Source organism: Scyliorhinus torazame, chromosome 2 (assembly GCF_047496885.1).
Source record: "Scyliorhinus torazame isolate Kashiwa2021f chromosome 2, sScyTor2.1, whole genome shotgun sequence".
Taxonomy (NCBI): Eukaryota; Metazoa; Chordata; class Chondrichthyes; order Carcharhiniformes; family Scyliorhinidae; genus Scyliorhinus; species Scyliorhinus torazame.
The window spans coordinates 341,179,658-341,196,836 of record NC_092708.1 but is presented as its reverse complement, the minus strand read 5'-3'; the positions used below and the strand labels follow the sequence as shown (position 1 = coordinate 341,196,836).

Here is a 17,179-nt window from a genome sequence, read left to right as displayed (position 1 = left end):
AAAGGGGAAAAATCTGTACAGACTGTATAGTTGATTATTGTGAAGTATGTTTCCTGGGATGATACATCTTTGTAATAAAATTAATTTTTAAAAAAGAATGAGAGGCAACAAAAGGATGAACATTTTATGCAGTGAGTGGTTAGGATATGGAATACACTGCCTTTCAAAAGGAATTAATAATAATAAAATAATCGCTTATTGTCACAAGTAGGCTTCAATGAAGTTACTGTGAAAAGCCTCTAGTTGCCACATTCCGGCGCCTGTTCGGGGAGGCCGCTACGGTAATTGAACCCGCGCTGCTGGCCTTGTTCTGCATTACAAGCCAGCTGTTTAGCCCACTGTGCTAAACCAGCCCCCCCAGAATTGGACACTTATCTGAAAATCTGCAGGGCTATGAGGAAAAATGGAAGAGTAGGACTAGCTGATTTACACTTGAAGAGAGCCAGTACAGATGCAATGTGCCAAAAGGCCTCCTTCTGTGATGTAACCATTCTATGATTTTATGACTGATGTAGCCCAACATTACATATCCAGTGTGCTCTGGCTCTCTATGACACACATAATACTGAATGTTACAGTACCGAGTGTGGTTTAGTCAGTGGGAATATTCTAAATTTCAAAAGGTCCTGGAATAACTAACATGCGTAGCCTGTATAATGATAGCTGTCGCAAGTAAAGGTTTATCCTTAGAATTGGCTCCAGGAGTGAATTTCATGTCAGCACATTAATAATTGACCTGCGTCACAGCGCAGAATCGTATCTGGCGCATTGCGCCAGCTTTAATGCAAATCTGGAGCAAATGCAACAATTTTATCTTAACAATACTACAGTTTTCATAGGACCATCATAGTATTTGGTCTCTACCACTCACATTTTAAATTTGTAGTCGCAGCAAAAAGAACAAGGCATTGAAATCTAAGTGTGATGGATAAAAGCTGTAAGAAAAACCAACAGGAGGGCAAGCGGAAAACCAGAGGGAACAGCAGTACACTGGGTGATACACGCTAGGGCCAACACTGGGTCGGGCAACTGAGGCAGACTGGCCAAATGGGGTCCACAGCAACAGGGGAGGGGGGGGGGGGGGATCATGTAGATGTAAATAGATACAGTGATTCTTCTTTGTTTGTGTTTTCCTTCTCGTTCGTTGGTTTATCTCTCTTTTGTAATTTCAATATTTCTTCGGCTGCTTTACTTGGTACAATGTGCAGTTATGAAACTTGCATTTAACGTGCGAACTGAAATGTTTAACATAATGCGAAAACCAATAAAAACATTTTTTTTAAAGAAAAGTAAACAGTCCTGCTGATGTATTACATGGTGATGCATCTCACTAAACAGAACAAGTTTTTCTTCATGCTCAGATTAAAATGCGATTAGCTATGAAAAACTTGCAGTCGTACGAAAATTATTAATTTTAATAAACTCAGTAGCCAAACACATTTTCTGGCACAAACTTTTGTGTGAAAAAGGCACCACAAACTAATCCATCGCTCACTGATGAAACAATAGTTGCTAAATTCTACGCACAATCCCTATCTATAATTTTTCTACAATTAATTTTACAAACTTCCCACCTACATTTGAGCAAAAGATTTTTAGTATGTCAACAGTCATTGTTCAAACAATCAATGACCTAAACAGTCAGGGAAATATGTGCATTCCAACAATGAAACAGTCATGAAAAGATATGCAAACCAGTAATAGGTTCCTTTTGAACAATGAGATGTACAAATGAATAAATAACTTCACAACCATCAGAACTCAGTATCAACCAGAATACAGATGTAGTCCACAGCAAGACTTCAAGTGATTGAACTCAAATGTACCTTCACTGCTGGATGTAATCTCTTGAGTCATTGACTTTAAGTGGGTATATAGACAACAAGCACCAGGTAGAAGATCCATTTCTGAAGTATGTTATTAGAATCTGTGCAATTCCAAAGACGCTGAGCAGTTGACTGTACAATAGATTTGCCAGATCTGGTGTCTCTCCGTTTTGTAATTGCCTACTCACTTTGTGTGGCAAATGAATCAGAACACGCAAAATTAAGAAGTCATGATGATAAAATGGTTTAAGTTGAAATTTCTGCATCAGTTACCTACAGAATATTCTGCAGAAAAGGAAACGACTACAGTGGCAGAAACAGGAACAGAAGCAATGGCAGATGCACTCTCTACTAAGCATGGCGTGATCAGATGGACTTTTCTTACTGATTGCTCCAGTACACCTAACATAGTACACAGCACCAATAATACATTAAACATGTTACTGATACTCTGCAGCAGAAAAGAAGACAACAGTGTACTGTCAATAATTAAATAGAATTTGCGAAAAATCCAATATTCTAATTAGATTACCTGGATCACTCAACACAAAGCTTTCAAGTGGGCAAAGGAATATGGATTGTCAGCACAATTGGGATGTATTAAAAATTTTGCTCAACATCTTGTAACAAAGCAGATTCCACAGGAGGAGCAGGGAAATTTATCAAGTGATATAATTTTAAGGTCAGAAATCATCATTAACAGAGGCAAGGTGGGTGATTCTCCAATATTGGGCCCAAGAGTTCGCTCCGTCGTGAACGCCATCGCGTTTCAAGATGGCGCGAACCGGGCCCGGTTACGTAGGGGCCAGCACGGCGTTGGAGTGGTTCACGCCACTCAAGCCTCCTTTCGCGGCGCCAAATGGGCGCGGCGCCAACCTGCACATGCGCGGGGGACTTCTTTAGCGCGCCGGCCCGACTCAAGGTGGAGTCGGTGTTCAGCGGCAGGCCGCGCCATAAAGCAGGCCCGGGGGGGGAGGACGGCCCGACGATTGGTGGGCCCCGATCGCGGGCCAGACCCCTATCGGAGACCCCCCCGGTGAAGGAGCCCACTCATCTCCCCACAGGCCGCCCCCCGACCGTTCCCGCAGAGTTCCACCGGCAGCGATCAGGGGTGAACGGCGCCGGCGGGACTCTGCCGTATCGGCGCGGCAGCTTGGCTCGGAGAATCGGCGGCCCCGCCGATTCCAGCGGCCGGTGCCTCGCCAGCGCAAATGGCGCCGATTCTCCGCACCTCGGAGAATCGTGCGCCGTGTCGGGGCATCGTGGCGCGGTTGAGGCGATTCTCTGGCCCGGCACGGGGCTCGGAGAATCGCCCCCCTTGTCAAGTTCATATAATGAAATGAAAATCACGCCATGAATGACAAGGTTAAAATTATCCATGCAGACACCAGCTGGACTATGCCTTGATAAGTTCTGAAACTTAATGCCATTTCCATAAACTTAAAATGTGTCGAACCTGAAACAAATAAACTGTCTCTCTTACCTTGCTCAGCAACGTTTGAAAAAAATCTATTATAAAAGCCTATCCCAACATTTTCTGCTACCTTTAGGCAATTACATTCAATTATACCTGCTTGTTTCCAGATTTTGTTAAAAATCTAAATGGTGTTTAATATTTGTACGTAAGTTGGATTTATGATTGCAGGGAGAAATACTCCACCTCCTCCTCCTGTGTCAATGACCTTTTGTTTGGAAAACAAAGTCAAGTTTACTGCGATGGAGCTGCATGAGATACAGTAACACTGGGTAAAGCGGGAGACGAGGAATAGTTATTCCACAAAGAGACTATATTTGGTCCACACTCACATGTGTTTTATCACAGAGAAAATACTAAAATATATGTTTTAGAACATCTTTTATTACTCGTTAGTGATTCAAAATTTAATTATTGGTTCGTCCTAGATAAATTATGTAAATTTGGTAATCCAGCCTCAGTGGAAGCTAAGAGTCTCTTAAAGACACAATATCCCCTCCATGCAAAGGGAAATAAACACTGGCGTTCAGTCAGAATAACCAGGAGCTTTGTCCTAAACTATTAGACTGAGTCATTTGCGTGGCATCTTCGAGAAATGGTAGAGAAATGGCCAGCAAATAGTTAAATTCTACGGTGTGTTAGCATTGATAGAATCTGGGGCGAGATTCTCCGACCCCCCACCGGGTCGGAGAATCGCCGGGGGCTGGCGTGAATCCCGCCCCCGCCGGTTGCCGAATTCTCCGGCACCAGATATTCGGCGGGGGCGGGAATTGCGCCGCGCCGGTTGGCGGGCACCCCCCCGCGATTCTCCGGCCCGGATGGGCCGAAGTCCTGCTGCTAGGATGCCTGTCCCGCCGGCGTGGATTAAACCACCTCTCTTACCGGCGGGACAAGGCGGCGCCGGCGGGCTCCGGGGTCCTGGGGGGGGCGCGGGGTGATCTGGCCCCGGGGGGGGGTGCCCCCACGGTGGCCTGGCCCGCGATCGGGGCCCACTGATCCACGGGCGGGCCTGTGCCGTGGGGGCACTCTTTTCCTTCCGCCTTCGCCACGGTCTCCACCATGGCAGAGGCGGAAGAGACTCCCTCCACTGCGCATGCGCGGGGTGCCGTGAGCGACCGCTCCCGCTCCCGCGCATGCGCCGCCCGGCAATGTCATTTTCGCGCCAGCTGGCGGGGCACTTCCGCCAGCTGGCGGGGCGGAAATCAGTCTGGCGCGGGCTTAGCCCCTCAACGTTAGGGCTCGGCCCCCCAAGATGCGGAGGATTCCGCACCTTTGGGGCGGTGCGATGCCCGACTGATTTGCGCCGTTTTTGGCGCCGGTCGGCGGACATCGCGCCGATACCGGAGAATTTTGCCCCTGTACTCTGGTGCTATTCCAGTCTGCATCACACAAGGGCTATTTTAGGATCAATCAAATATTGATTCCCCATTTCCCACTCACCTGTAAACTGATCTAAAATACCAGCCAGACTGACAGTCTTCCACTGGGGATAAGAACAATCTGCAGACAAAATCCCACAAGTTGGGAATCCGCCATTATTTAAAAATGAGTAACTTTGCTGTATGGTAGGGCAGCACGGTGGCACAGTGGGTTAGCCCTGCTGCCTCACGGCACCGAGGTCCCAGGTTCGATCTCGGCTCTGGGTCACTGTCCATGTGGAGTTTGCACATTCTCCCCGTGTTTGCATGGGTTTCGCCCCCACACCCCAAAAGATGTGCAGTGTAGCAGGATTGAACACGCTAAATTGCCCCTTAATTGGAAAAATTAATTGGGTACTCTAAATTTCACAAAAATATATATTTTTAAAACCTTGCTGTATGGGCAGGTTTCCAGTTGGCATGGTCCCTCGAATCGCAGATTTTGGAAACTCAGGGGGCGATTCTCCGATATTGAGGCCAAGTGTTCGCGCCGTCGGTGAACAGGGCCCGGGCACGACCCATTCTGGCCCCCACAGCGGGGCTGGAGAGGTTCACGCCACTCCAGCCTCTTAGGCGCCGCGCCAACCCGTGCATGCGCAGTTGGGCCAGCTCAATCCTGCGCATGCGCAGTTGGGCCGCGCCATCCTGCGCATGCATGGGGAACTTCTTTAGTGCGCCGGCCCCGACCCAACATGGTGTTGGTGTTCAGGGGCCGGCCGTGGCGGAAAGTAGGCCCATGTGGGGGGGGGGGGGGGGGTGGCGGGGGGGGGAAAGAGGCTGGCCCACCGTTTGGTGGGCCCCGATCGCGGGCCAGACTCTTTCGGAGGCCCCCCCTGGTGAAGGCCCCCCCCCCCTCCCCCCCCCCCCCCCCCCCCCCCCACAGGCTGCCCCAGAGCGTTCCCGCAGAGTTCCCGCCGGCAGCGACCAGGGGTGAACGGCGGCGGCGGGACTCTGTCGTATCCGGGCGACTGCTCGGCCCATGTGGGCCGTAATATCGGCGACCCCGCCGATTCCATCGGCCCACGGCCGACGTCGCGCCAAATGAGCCAGTGCAAATGGCACCGATTCCCCGCACCTCAGAGAATCGCGCGCCAGCGTTGGGGCATCGTGGCGCGGTTGCGGCGATTCTCCAGCCCGGCGAGGAGCTCGGAGAATCGCCCCCTCAATATTTACAATGGAATGTGTTCTGAGCGATGTGGTAAACCGTCAATGTTTCCAATTTGTATTCTATCTTTCCAATAAAATATTTAAAAACTTTTCTAATTTCAATTAGTTGATGGCAGGGTGTGGTTGTTGAAGCATCAATTATTTCTTATCCTCCATTATCTATGTTAAAGCATCACATAAGTTACTTTACCAGGAGAAAGGGTCCTTTTCAATCCAACAAGAAAAATACGATGAGTCATCTTTGTTACATTCATTTGAACCAAGGAGAACAGCAGCTACTTGCGTTTCAATGCCACCGCCCATTCTCAGTACTAAATTTATAATTTGCCTGGAGAACATCATTGTCAAAATTTGGCCAAAGTAAACCTGAAAGGTCCCTGAAAAACATGAATACCTTTGGCAACGCAGCTTTGTGACACCATGTTGAACTAAGCTGGTAAGGGAATTAGCCTCAGTATCAATTTCTTTGGTATTCTAATATTCTCAATTAACATGATTACTGCACTGAATGACATGGTTATAATTCAGCAATCAGCTGGATAGCATTGAGGACATTTCTCACTTCCAAATATTTCTGCTGGATTCCTCTCACCAAATAATGACACCACTTTCTACAAAGTCAGCCATTTGCTGAACACTACATTCAGTAAATCAATTCCAAAATGTGGATAAAAGTTTAGATTTAGGACACAATTTTTGTTTTAAATGTAAAATATAATAAAATTAAAAATGAACCTCCGTCTACTCCAGTAAAACACTTCTAGCAAATGTCAGAAGACTTTCTCCACTTACTAGTTAAGGTAATAGTCGTCCGACTAACCCTCCGATTATGGTCCTGGTGAGCTTGCTGGACTGGCATTTTGTGTGAAAACGTTTCTCTTTGATTTTCAACATTAGCAGGACAGATTTTTGTTTTTTTAATAAAGGCTTTCCTTATTCCGTTCTGAGCACCTGTTATTTACACTGAAAAAGGCACACAGCTGAAGTATAGTCCACAAGGAACCACAGCGTAAGTACTAAAATTAAGCATGGACAGGGAAATCCCATGCTAGGCAGCCTCCTTCTTTGCACACTCACCAACCTCACCTCCCTCCCTGCCCCCAGCCCTCTCACCACCCCCACCACGGGAAAATGGCTCGGAATGGTTTCATTGCAGCTACGGATCGTTAAAGCTGCTTGGATATTTTGGAACAGCATCCTTCCAATCAGATTGTCAGTGACAAGAAAAGCTGACATCAATCCGCGTCGACCATATATGTATTACACTGGGCAGTCTGTAGATAGTAAGAAATCGGAGAAGGGGCTTAACAAGTCAGACCCTGCCCGAAAAGCATCAGCATCACATGTCACTTGTCATGGTAAAATGCGGCAGAGTTCAAGAGTCAAGTTACAGCACAGAAGAAAATGTGTGAAGAATCATGGGGGAATCAATAGAATTTAAATGGGAGTGTGGATAAGCAGACAGCCGATAATCCGTGAAAAAAAGCAACACATCTGGGATCAGAAACGTCAGGGGGCCAGTGAGATCTCGCTTTCTGATTTTGCCTGCCCCTCGCTGGTGATGTAATGATGCTCCCCCGCCCCACTTAAATCGGCTTCATCGCCATATGCTTCCACCCTGATAAGGAAATGGGAAGTGGTTGGGGAGAACTCGCCAGGGGGGGCACAGAGGTATGTACAGCCCCTGGGGGAGAGAGACATGAACAAGCAGTGCTCGGCACTTCCCAGGGTGGCTATGCCAGGGGTTTATACCAGGGGCGGGCCTTCTGGGGAGCCACATTTGTGAGGGGGGGGGTTCCCCTTATCTGTGCGTAGGGGGGGATTTAACCCCGATGTTGTATGGGGGGGGGGGGGGGGGTGGGTGTTGTCCCGATGCTTGTAGGTTTTGGAGGGGTGGGGAGAGGTTGGTGGAGTTTCTTTCCAACACAGATCAGAGTGCATTTAGCCGGCATTGCTGGCACCATTGGGCTGTACGCTGCCAGCGTGACGGCAGAAACCACACCCCCTGATTCTCTCTGCACGGAGTACCAGAGAATCGTTTTAAAAAATATATATTTTATTGAGGCATTTAGATATTTACACATCAAACATAACCACTAAACAAAACCAGCCAACAGGGCTGCAAATAAACAAAGCAATTAAAAACCTAACACCCCACCATCCCGCCTCCCACTCCGCTACCTCCCTATTTTACACCCCTCCCACTGCTGACATCTTAACTGTTCTCAAATAAGTCGCTGAATGGCTGCCATCTCCGGGCAAGCCCCTCGACAGACCCTCTCAAGGCGAAGTTTATCTTCTCCGGCCTAAGAAACTGTCAGGTCACTCACCCACCCCCCCCGGTTTCGGGGCCCCCCCGAGTGCCTTAATTGTAATAAGATCTGTCTCCGGACTACCAGGGAGGCAAAGGCCAAGACATCGGCCTCCCTCGCCCCCTGGACTCCCGGGTCTTCTGTCACTCCAAAAATCGGCACTTCTGGACTCAGGACCACCTTCACCTACAAGACCCCTCCGCTATAGGGGCTGGCTTAGCACAGTGGGCTAACCAGCTGTCTTGTAATGCAGATCAATGCCAACAGCGTGGGTTCAATTCCCCTGCCGGCCTCCCCAAACAGGCGCCGGAATGTGGCAACCAGGGGCTTTTCCAGTATCTTCATAACTTCATTGAAACCTACTTGTGACAATAAATGATTATTATTATTATTATACCGTCGGCAAACCCCTGCTAGAATGCCCCAAGCTACGGACAGGCCCAAAACATGCGGGCCCACACGCACACCGCCCACAGCTATCTTCCACCACATCAAAAAACCTGCTCATCCTGGCTGCCATCATTTATGTCCTGTGGACCACCTTAAACTGAATGAGGCTAAGCCTAATGCACGATGAGGATGCATTCACTCTCCTCAAAGCCTCCTCCCACACGCCAGCCTCCACCTCCCTTCCCAACTCTACTTCCCCCTTACGCTTCACTATCCCTATCAGGGATCCCTCCTAATCCATCAACTCCTTGTAAATTTCTGACACATTATCCTCCCCTATGCCTTTTCTTGACACCACCTTGTCCTGCAGCCCTAGAAGCGGCAGGTGAGGACAGGACGGTACCTGCTTTCGGACAAAATCCCTCACCTGCAAACACCGGACCCATTCACTGCGGGCAACTCAAATTTGTTAAATCTCGCGAGGCATAGTGAGGTGGGTAGATCCCAGGAGTGGGGTCTCCCGGCTTTCACTGGGTGAGCTGCTCTTCCGACACAGCGTGGCTGGAGGATCGCGGTCTTTGTGTTTGGTGCTCTGAGTAGGTCAGGGGTTAGTAACCCTAAGCCCAAAATGTTGGTGCTTGTCAAACAGGTTGATCTTATATTAATCTTATGGACCCATATCAAATAAAAGGTAATAGACTGCTGTGGGCCAGAAAGTCATGGTTCCATGCGCTAAAATTAAACTTGCTTGAGGGAAAGAGCCAAAACTGAGGTTATGGGATGCCTAAATAGGCCAAAATGGAGACAGTGCAGGCAGGAAATAGTGGCCCAATGTAAATTGAAAAGGGAAAAGTAAATACTTTCAAAGAAAGTAATTTTAATAAGCTTTTAGAAGGGTGACATGTACTTGCATGTTCTGCATGTTCACTTTAACCTGGAGAAAGAAATGTGTTTGACGGAGGAAAAGTATTGCACAGCACCTTCAGTGGTCAAAGCCTGTAACTACATCAAGAATCAGAGCAGTGTTTTTATACGTGAGCAACCAGTCCATGTCGGCTTTTACTATCCATTTACTGAATAGTTCTGATCATATTCACCTACCCTGTCCCATATCCTCCGGACACTTTTCCTTCACCACCAATTCCATCTAGTCTTCAATGATGACACTGTTTCTTTCTGAATTACGAACCCAGGAAGTGAATCGCCTCACAAACACTGTGAAGAAGTTTATTCGGCCCTAATTCTTTAACTATTTATTCTTGAACCTTCTGCCCATGGCAATGTCATAGGCATTCATATTAAATGAAAAATCCATTAAATTTTAGAGAGGTACTTCCGCAGGAGATCTCCTGCCTCAGCTCATTTGTTGTTGAAAGTCTTATCCGTGCCTTTGTAATCACTCAATTTCACTATTCCAATGTTCTCCTGGTCGACCTTCTGTGTTCTACCTTCCATAAACCTAACATCATCAAAAAGATCTGCTGTCCAAATCCTAACTTGCAGCATATCCCATTCATCATTCACCCCTGTGCTCTGTGTCAAATTTTGTTTTATATTGCTCCTGTGAAATGTCTTGGGACATCTTAATACGCTGAATGTTTCTGTCTCTCCCTTAGTCTCTGGTGCGGCTATAGAGGTATCGAGTTATGTCTAATGATTTTACTGAGCCAGTTATGATGTTGCTCTCCTGTCCCCCATCTATATAATCCTTATAATGTCTATTATTGTCACAAGTAGGCTTACATTAACACTGCAATGAAGTTACTGTGAAAATTCCCTGGTCGCCACACTCCGGCGCCTGTACATTTTAAAAATCCAGTCGCGGCCGTTGGGCGTTCCACCTGTGATTGGGAACGCCACGACCAAGCGCTGCGACTCTCCCGAAACTTGCCCGCGACCTACCCACGGGTCGCGACCCTAAGTTTGAAAACCCCTGGTCCAGAGATAACACAGACTTGGAATAAGGATTTCAGCAGCACATGAGCTGAGGCGGGGGTAGAGTTGGGTGATGATACTGATGTGGGAATAGGGGGCATTAGTGGTGGGCAGAAGCTCATATTGTGATCAAGTAGGACACAAAGGTTGCAGAGAGTCTGGTTCGGCTGCAGACAGCGGTCAACAAGAGGGATGGATGGAATCAGTGGCTCGGAAACCGGGTTTGTGGCTGCAACCAAAGACAATTGGAGGAAGCCTCCACTCATCCAGTTTTGGGTATCAGACAAGCAGTTGATGATCTAGCAACAGGTATGTGGATAAGAGAGGTAATGGTGAGGTAGCGGATGCTGTTCGCAAAAATGTGGAAACTGACACTGTTTTCAGATGACATTGCTGAGTGACAGCATTTAACAAACAAAGAACAAAGAAATGTACAGCACAGGAACAGGCCCTTCGGCCCTCCAAGCCCGTGCCGACCATGCTGCCCGACTAAACTACAATCTTCTACACTTCCTGGGTCCGTATCCTTCTATTCCCATCCTATTCATATATTTGTCAAGATGCCCCTTAAATGTCCCTATCGTCCCTGCTTCCACTACCTCCTCCGGTAGCGAGTTCCAGGCACCCACTACCCTCTGCGTAAAAAACTTGCCTCGTACATCTACTCTAAACCTTGCCCCTCTCACCTTAAACCTATGCCCCCTAGTAATTGACCCCTCTACCCTGGGGAAAAGCCTCTGACGATCCACTCTGTCTATGCCCCTCATAATTTTGTATACCTCTATCAGGTCTCCCCTCAACCTCCTTCGTTCCAGTGAGAACAAACAGAGTTTATTCAACCGCTCCTCATAGCTAATGCCCTCCATACCAGGCAACATTCTGGTAAATCTCTTCTGCACCCTCTCTAAAGCCTCCACATCCTTCTGGTAGTGTGGCGACCAGAATTGAACACTATACTCCAAGTGTGGCCTAACTAAGGTTCTAATAGATAGGAAATAGAAGGGACCCAAGAATAGAACCCAGAAATAACAATGCAAAAGTGAGTGCTCGATATTAGAAGCTCTGTCTCATTCATGTGAATCTTAGCATTAACGTTTTCTTGCAACAAAACACAGCAAAATGATTATCTGTTTCTTATTAATTCAAGAGATGCCAACGTTGTTGGCTGGGCCAGCATTTCCTGCCCATCCCTGATTTCCCTCTAGACGTTGGTGGTGAGCCATCTTCTTGAACCGCTGCAGTCCTTGTGGTGTAGATGAACCCACAGTGCTGTTAGGTAGCTAGTTCCAAAATTTTGACCCAACGAAAGTGACAGAACGGCAATGTATTTCTAAGTCAGGATGGCATGTGGCTTGGAGGGGAACTTGCAGGTGATGTTGTTTCCACGGGGCTGCTGCCCTTGTCCTTCTAGGTGGGAGGGGACATAAGTTTGAATAAGCCTTGGTGAGTTTCTACAAGTGCCTTTTGTAGATGGTGCACACTGCTGCCACTGTGTGTCGGTGGTGGAGGGAAAAACATTTAAGATCATTGATGGGGTGAAAATCAAGCAGGCTGCTTTGCCCTGGATGGTGGTGAGCTTCTTGAGTGTGATTGAAGCTGCACTCATCCAGGCAAGTGTGGTGTCCTCCATCACATTCCTGACTTTGCCTTGTAGATGGTGGGCAGGCTTTGGGGAAGCAGGATGTGAATTAGTTGCTGCAGGACTCCCAGCCACTGACCTGCTCTTGCACCCGCAGTATTTATCTGAGTAGTCCAGTTCAGTTTCTGGTGTGAATAGTTCTGGAGCACAGAATGCTGCCGGAATGTTGTAAGAGACCTTAGCCTTTGCAGTGTTCAGTGCCTTCAGCTTTTTCTTGATGCCACTTGGAGTCAATTGAATTGATTGAAGACTGGAAAGTGAGATGCTGTGAGCACCTCGGGAGGAGGTTGAGATGGATCATCCACTCAGCACTTCTGGCTGCAGATGGTGGCAAATGCTTCAGTTTTATCTTCTGCACTGCTGAGCTGGGCTCCCCCATCATTGAGGATGGCGATATTTGTGGAGCCTCTTCTTCCAGATGGTTGTTTATTTGTCCACCACCATTCACGACTGGATGTGGCAGGACTGCAGAGCTTAAATCTGCTCCACTGGTTGCTCCGTCCATTGCATGCCACTTCAGCTGTTTGGTATACAAGTCGTCTTATGTTGTAGCTTCATCAGGTGACACCACATTTTTAGGTATTCATGGTGCTGTTCCCAGAATCCCCTCCTGCACTCTTCAACAAACTGGTTTCAGAATTCAGTGTGTTTGCAAACCGAAGCAGCGTTGCATGAAGAACACATGCTTTTCTCCCCTTCGCCCTATCTTATTTCCCACAGAACTCGAAAAAATGACAATTGGTGCATAATCTGAACACTTCCATTTTCTCTCTTCAAAGAAAACATTCTACCAGTCTTATCTCAGTAAAACTGGGAAAATGTGCCTTCTGTTTCAATATGTTTTAACCAAAACCTCTTAGAGACTGAAGAACAACGGGCGCGATTCTCCGATGCTGCGCCGGTTGGGAGAATCGCCTGGCGCGCCAGTTTTCCGTGCGACGCCGGTCCGAAGCCCTCCCGCGATTCACACAGGCGGCGAAATCGGCCCCGTCGAGTTCTGCGCGGCGCAGGCCGGAGAATCGCCCGAGTCACCCAAAATGTCGATTCTCCGCTACCCCCGCTATTCTCCGGCCCGGACAGGCCGAAGTCCCGACGGCGTGATCCCAGTTCACGCCGTCGCCGTTCACACCTGCGCTCAACGGGGGGTGGGGGGGGTGGGAGGGCGGGGTGAGGGAGGGAGTGGAGGTGGGAGGGGAGTGAGGGAGGGAGTGGAGGTGGGAGGGGAGTGATGGAGGAAGTGGAGGTGGGAGGGGGGTGAGGGAGGGAGTGGAGGCGGGAGGGGGGTGAGGGAGGGAGTGGAGGTGGGAGGGGGGGTTGAGGGAGGGAGTGGAGGCGGGAAGGGAGTGAGGGAGGGAGTGGAGGTGGGAGGGGGGGTTGAGGGAGGGAGTGGAGGTGGGAGGGGGGTGAGGGAGGGAGTGGAGGCGGGAGGGGAGTGATGGAGGGAGTGGAGGTGGGAGGGGGGGTTGAGGGAGGGAGTGGAGGCGGGAGGGGAGTGATGGAGGGAGTGGAGGTGGGAGGGGGGTGAGGGAGGGAGTGGAGGCGGGAGGGGGGTGAGGGAGGGAGTGGAGGTGGGAGGGGAGTGATGGAGGGAGTGGAGGTGGGAGGGGGGTGAGGGAGGGAGTGGAGGTGGGAGGGGGGGTTGAGGGAGGGAGTGGAGGTGGGAGGGGGGTGAGGGAGAATGTGGAGGAGGGAGGGGGAGGGAGGGAGTGGAAGTGGGAGGCAGGTGAGGGAGAGTGTGGAGGCGGGAGGGGGTGAGGGAGGGAGTGGAGGTGGGTCAGGGAGAGTGTGGAGGGTGTCGTCCATCTGCGGATGCTGCATGTCAGCCGCCCTGATATGGCAGGACGGTGACGAGGACACGGCCGCAGGTTGTCGTGTGGCTGATGGGCACAGGCAACTGGCACACTGGTGAGGAGGTCGGTGTGAAGTGACCGTTGGACGCAGACAGTGACCAGGTGTTAGGCTGGCTGCATATCTGCAGCGCGACCAGGCCACCGGGGCACACAGGTATCCCATGCAAACCGGCTGCCGAGGTGTGGAAGAACCTCAGTGTAATGTGTCATTTCTCTGCCCCCCACCACCCTCCTGCAGGTTGCCATGTTTGCCAACCAGACAGCGATGTTCACTGCCGTGGTTGGAGCCGCAGCTCTGCAGGTGGCCATCTGGCAGCGGAGACTCAGACGGCCCACAGTAGCTGCAGATGCAGCGGCTGCTGCTGCAGCAGAGGAGATGGCCGCAGAATGGCCCGTCGCCGCTGCGCAGGCCGCAGGCGCTCAGGCCCGGAATGTCCAGGGGGATGCCAAGAGGAACATTGACCCCGCGACGGCGAGGAATGCACAGGAAGCGGGCACTGATATCGAAGTGCTTGGGGGGGGAGGAGGAGGAGGAGGAGCCACTGATGGTGGTGCCAGGGTGCCACAGGCGTCCAGCAAGGCCTAGGGTGTACCGTGACAGAATGTCGTTCGAGGCCCTACCGGACATCACATGCAGGAGGAGACTACGGTTCAGCAGGGGGACGGTCGCACATATATGCCAACTCGGGGCGCACATCGCACCACGTGGAATGGGAGGAGGACACGCTATACCAGTCTCCGTCAAGGTGACGGTGGCCCTAAACTTTTACGCTACCGGTTCCTTCCAGGCGCCGAGCGGGGACCTATCCGGGATCTCACAGGCATCGGTCCACAGGTGCATCAGGGCCATGACCGACGCCTTGTACGCCGTCGCGGACAGGTACATTAAATTCCCCGAGGACCGAGCACAGCAGGATGCACGGGCACGTGGATTCGTCAAGGTGGCCGGGATACCAATGGTCCAGGGTGTCATCGATGGTGTGCACGTCCCCATGTGCCCACCTGCAGACAACAGGGAAGCGTTCATGAACAGGAAGGGCGCATACTCCATGAACATTCAGGTGGTGTGCGACCCCCACATGAAGTTCATGCACGTGTGTGCAAGGTACCCCGGGAGTGTGCATGACGCCTACATTCTGGCACAGTCGTTCATCCCCGCAATGTTCGATGGATGCCCCCCCGGCTGAGGGCCTGGTTGCTGGGCGACAGGGGCTATCTGTTGAGGTCATGGCTGATGACGTCAATTCGGAGGCCTCAGACCAACGCGGAGAGCCTATACAACGAGGCCCATGCAGCAACCAGGGGTGTGGTGGAGCGGTGCTTCGGCCTGTTGAAGATGTGATTCAGATGCCTGGATCGCTTTGGAGGGGCCCTGAAGTACCGGCCCGACAGGGTTGGTCGCATAGTTGTGGTCTGCTGTGCGCTGCACAACATTTCCATGCAGAGGGGAGATGCACTGGTGGAGGAGATGGAGCGAGGACCCGACGGCACCGGAGCTAACGCAAACGAAGGGGAGGAGGAAGAGGAGGAGGAGGATGGCGTACATCAGGGTGGGGGGAGGGGCGCAGGACACAGACACTGCCCGGGTGCTGGTTACATCCAGGAGGCTGCACGACGGCACCGTCGAGGACAGCAGGCACGCGACGCGTTGGGGGCCGCACGGTTCACGCACCGTGGGATAGGGATTCGCTGAACACTGCCACTTGCACCGTCAGTCCTGCACACGGGCACCACGCTGCACCCACTATGAGAAATGAGCATTTTATGTTGCTTTCACATGAATAACTCTGGCTCACAAATAATAGTGCTTGATGGGAAATAGGGTGTCAAGTGGAGTTTTGTGTAAACTGCAGTGCCAAAGTTTTGTAACTGTGTACGTGACTGACCTTCGGGATGAACAGAACTTGCAATAACAAGATGCAGGTGGGGATAGGTTCCTCATTCTAAAACATAACAAGTTCCAAATAAGGAATAACTGATAAGGAAACTGCCAGCAAGGCAGAGGGTGGGGTGTGTTTAGAGATTGTATATATGGACTAATGCTGTGTCTGCTCGGTGTGCCTGCTAATGTTGACAGGCGGCACCCGTTCTTGCAAGATCGACTGAATAAAATACTTCTTCAGAATTTGGCTAAGTGTAAATTATTATCAAGTGAGCGGTGTTTCTCACAATTGGGGGCTCGTCCGGGATAGTCTTCATTGATCGAGGGGGCGGCTCAAGAGGAACCGAGAAGACGCGTCCCGTTATTTAAACGGTCTCGTACTTCGTCTTGAGTAATCATCCATGGTCAACTGAACACGTTCCTAGGGTAGTCATTCTGAAGAAGTAAATAACGAAATATAGTGGCAGGCACGCCGTGAAAGTCAGGCAACTCTGTGCATGGAGCAAGGTAAGAAAAACGACTTTTAAGTATTACCTTGTTGACTTGAGTTCATATCTAGACATCCGCATAAGTTTATGGTCGGATTGATGATATAAGGACTCTTGAGTTAATATCTAGAAATCCGTATAAGTTTATGGGCGGATTGATGATATAAGTACTTTGAAAATTGTGATTGTTTGATGGACCAGTCATAACTAGACACTATACTTAGAAATAAGTGAAAGTTGATTACATTACAATGGGAAGTAAAAACTCGAAACAAGGAGACGGCCCCGATAAGAAAATCCCTAAGGATATCCCACCAGAAAGTCCATTGGGTCGGATGTTAGTTAATTGGGATTTTGAGAGTTGTACAAAAAATAAGGACAGGAAAACAGTGATAAAATGTTGTTGTTTCATATGAATAAAAGAAGCAATCCGTAAACCCTCAGTCTTTTGGCCAAAATACTGTTCAGACGAAGATTGGGTGTGCCAAATTTTGAATATATATGTCAATGATAAAAGACCCTGGGCGACATTCTCCGACCCCCCGCCGGGTCGGAGAATCGCCGGTGGCTGGCGTGAATCCCGCCCTAGCCGGTTGCCGAAGTCTCCGGCACCGGATATTCGGCGGGGGCGGGAATCACGCCGCGCCGGTTGGCGGGCCCCCCTGCTCGATTCTCCGGCCCGGATGGGCCGAAGTCCCGCCGATAAATTGCCTGTCCCGCCGGCGTAAATTAAATCACCTACCTTACCGGTGGGACAAGGCGGCGTGGGCGGGCTCCGGGGTCCTTGGGGGGGGGGGC

General features: G+C 50.2%; 1 protein-coding gene across 9 annotated transcripts in view; it reads right to left on the bottom strand.

The window, feature by feature from the left end:
- LOC140402859 (ena/VASP-like protein) overlaps positions 1-17,179 on the bottom strand; it is a 421,629-nt gene that overhangs the window by 106,832 nt on the left and 297,618 nt on the right. The window contains exon 1 of one of the 9 annotated variants that reach the window (XM_072490537.1): positions 6,678-6,962. The exons of the other annotated variants lie outside the window; for them this stretch is intronic. Coding sequence (XP_072346638.1) covers positions 6,678-6,744 — 67 coding nt within the window. The 5' untranslated portion in view covers positions 6,745-6,962. Of the gene's footprint in view, positions 1-6,677; positions 6,963-17,179 lie in introns of those variants that run through there. 9 annotated transcript variants of the gene reach the window in all.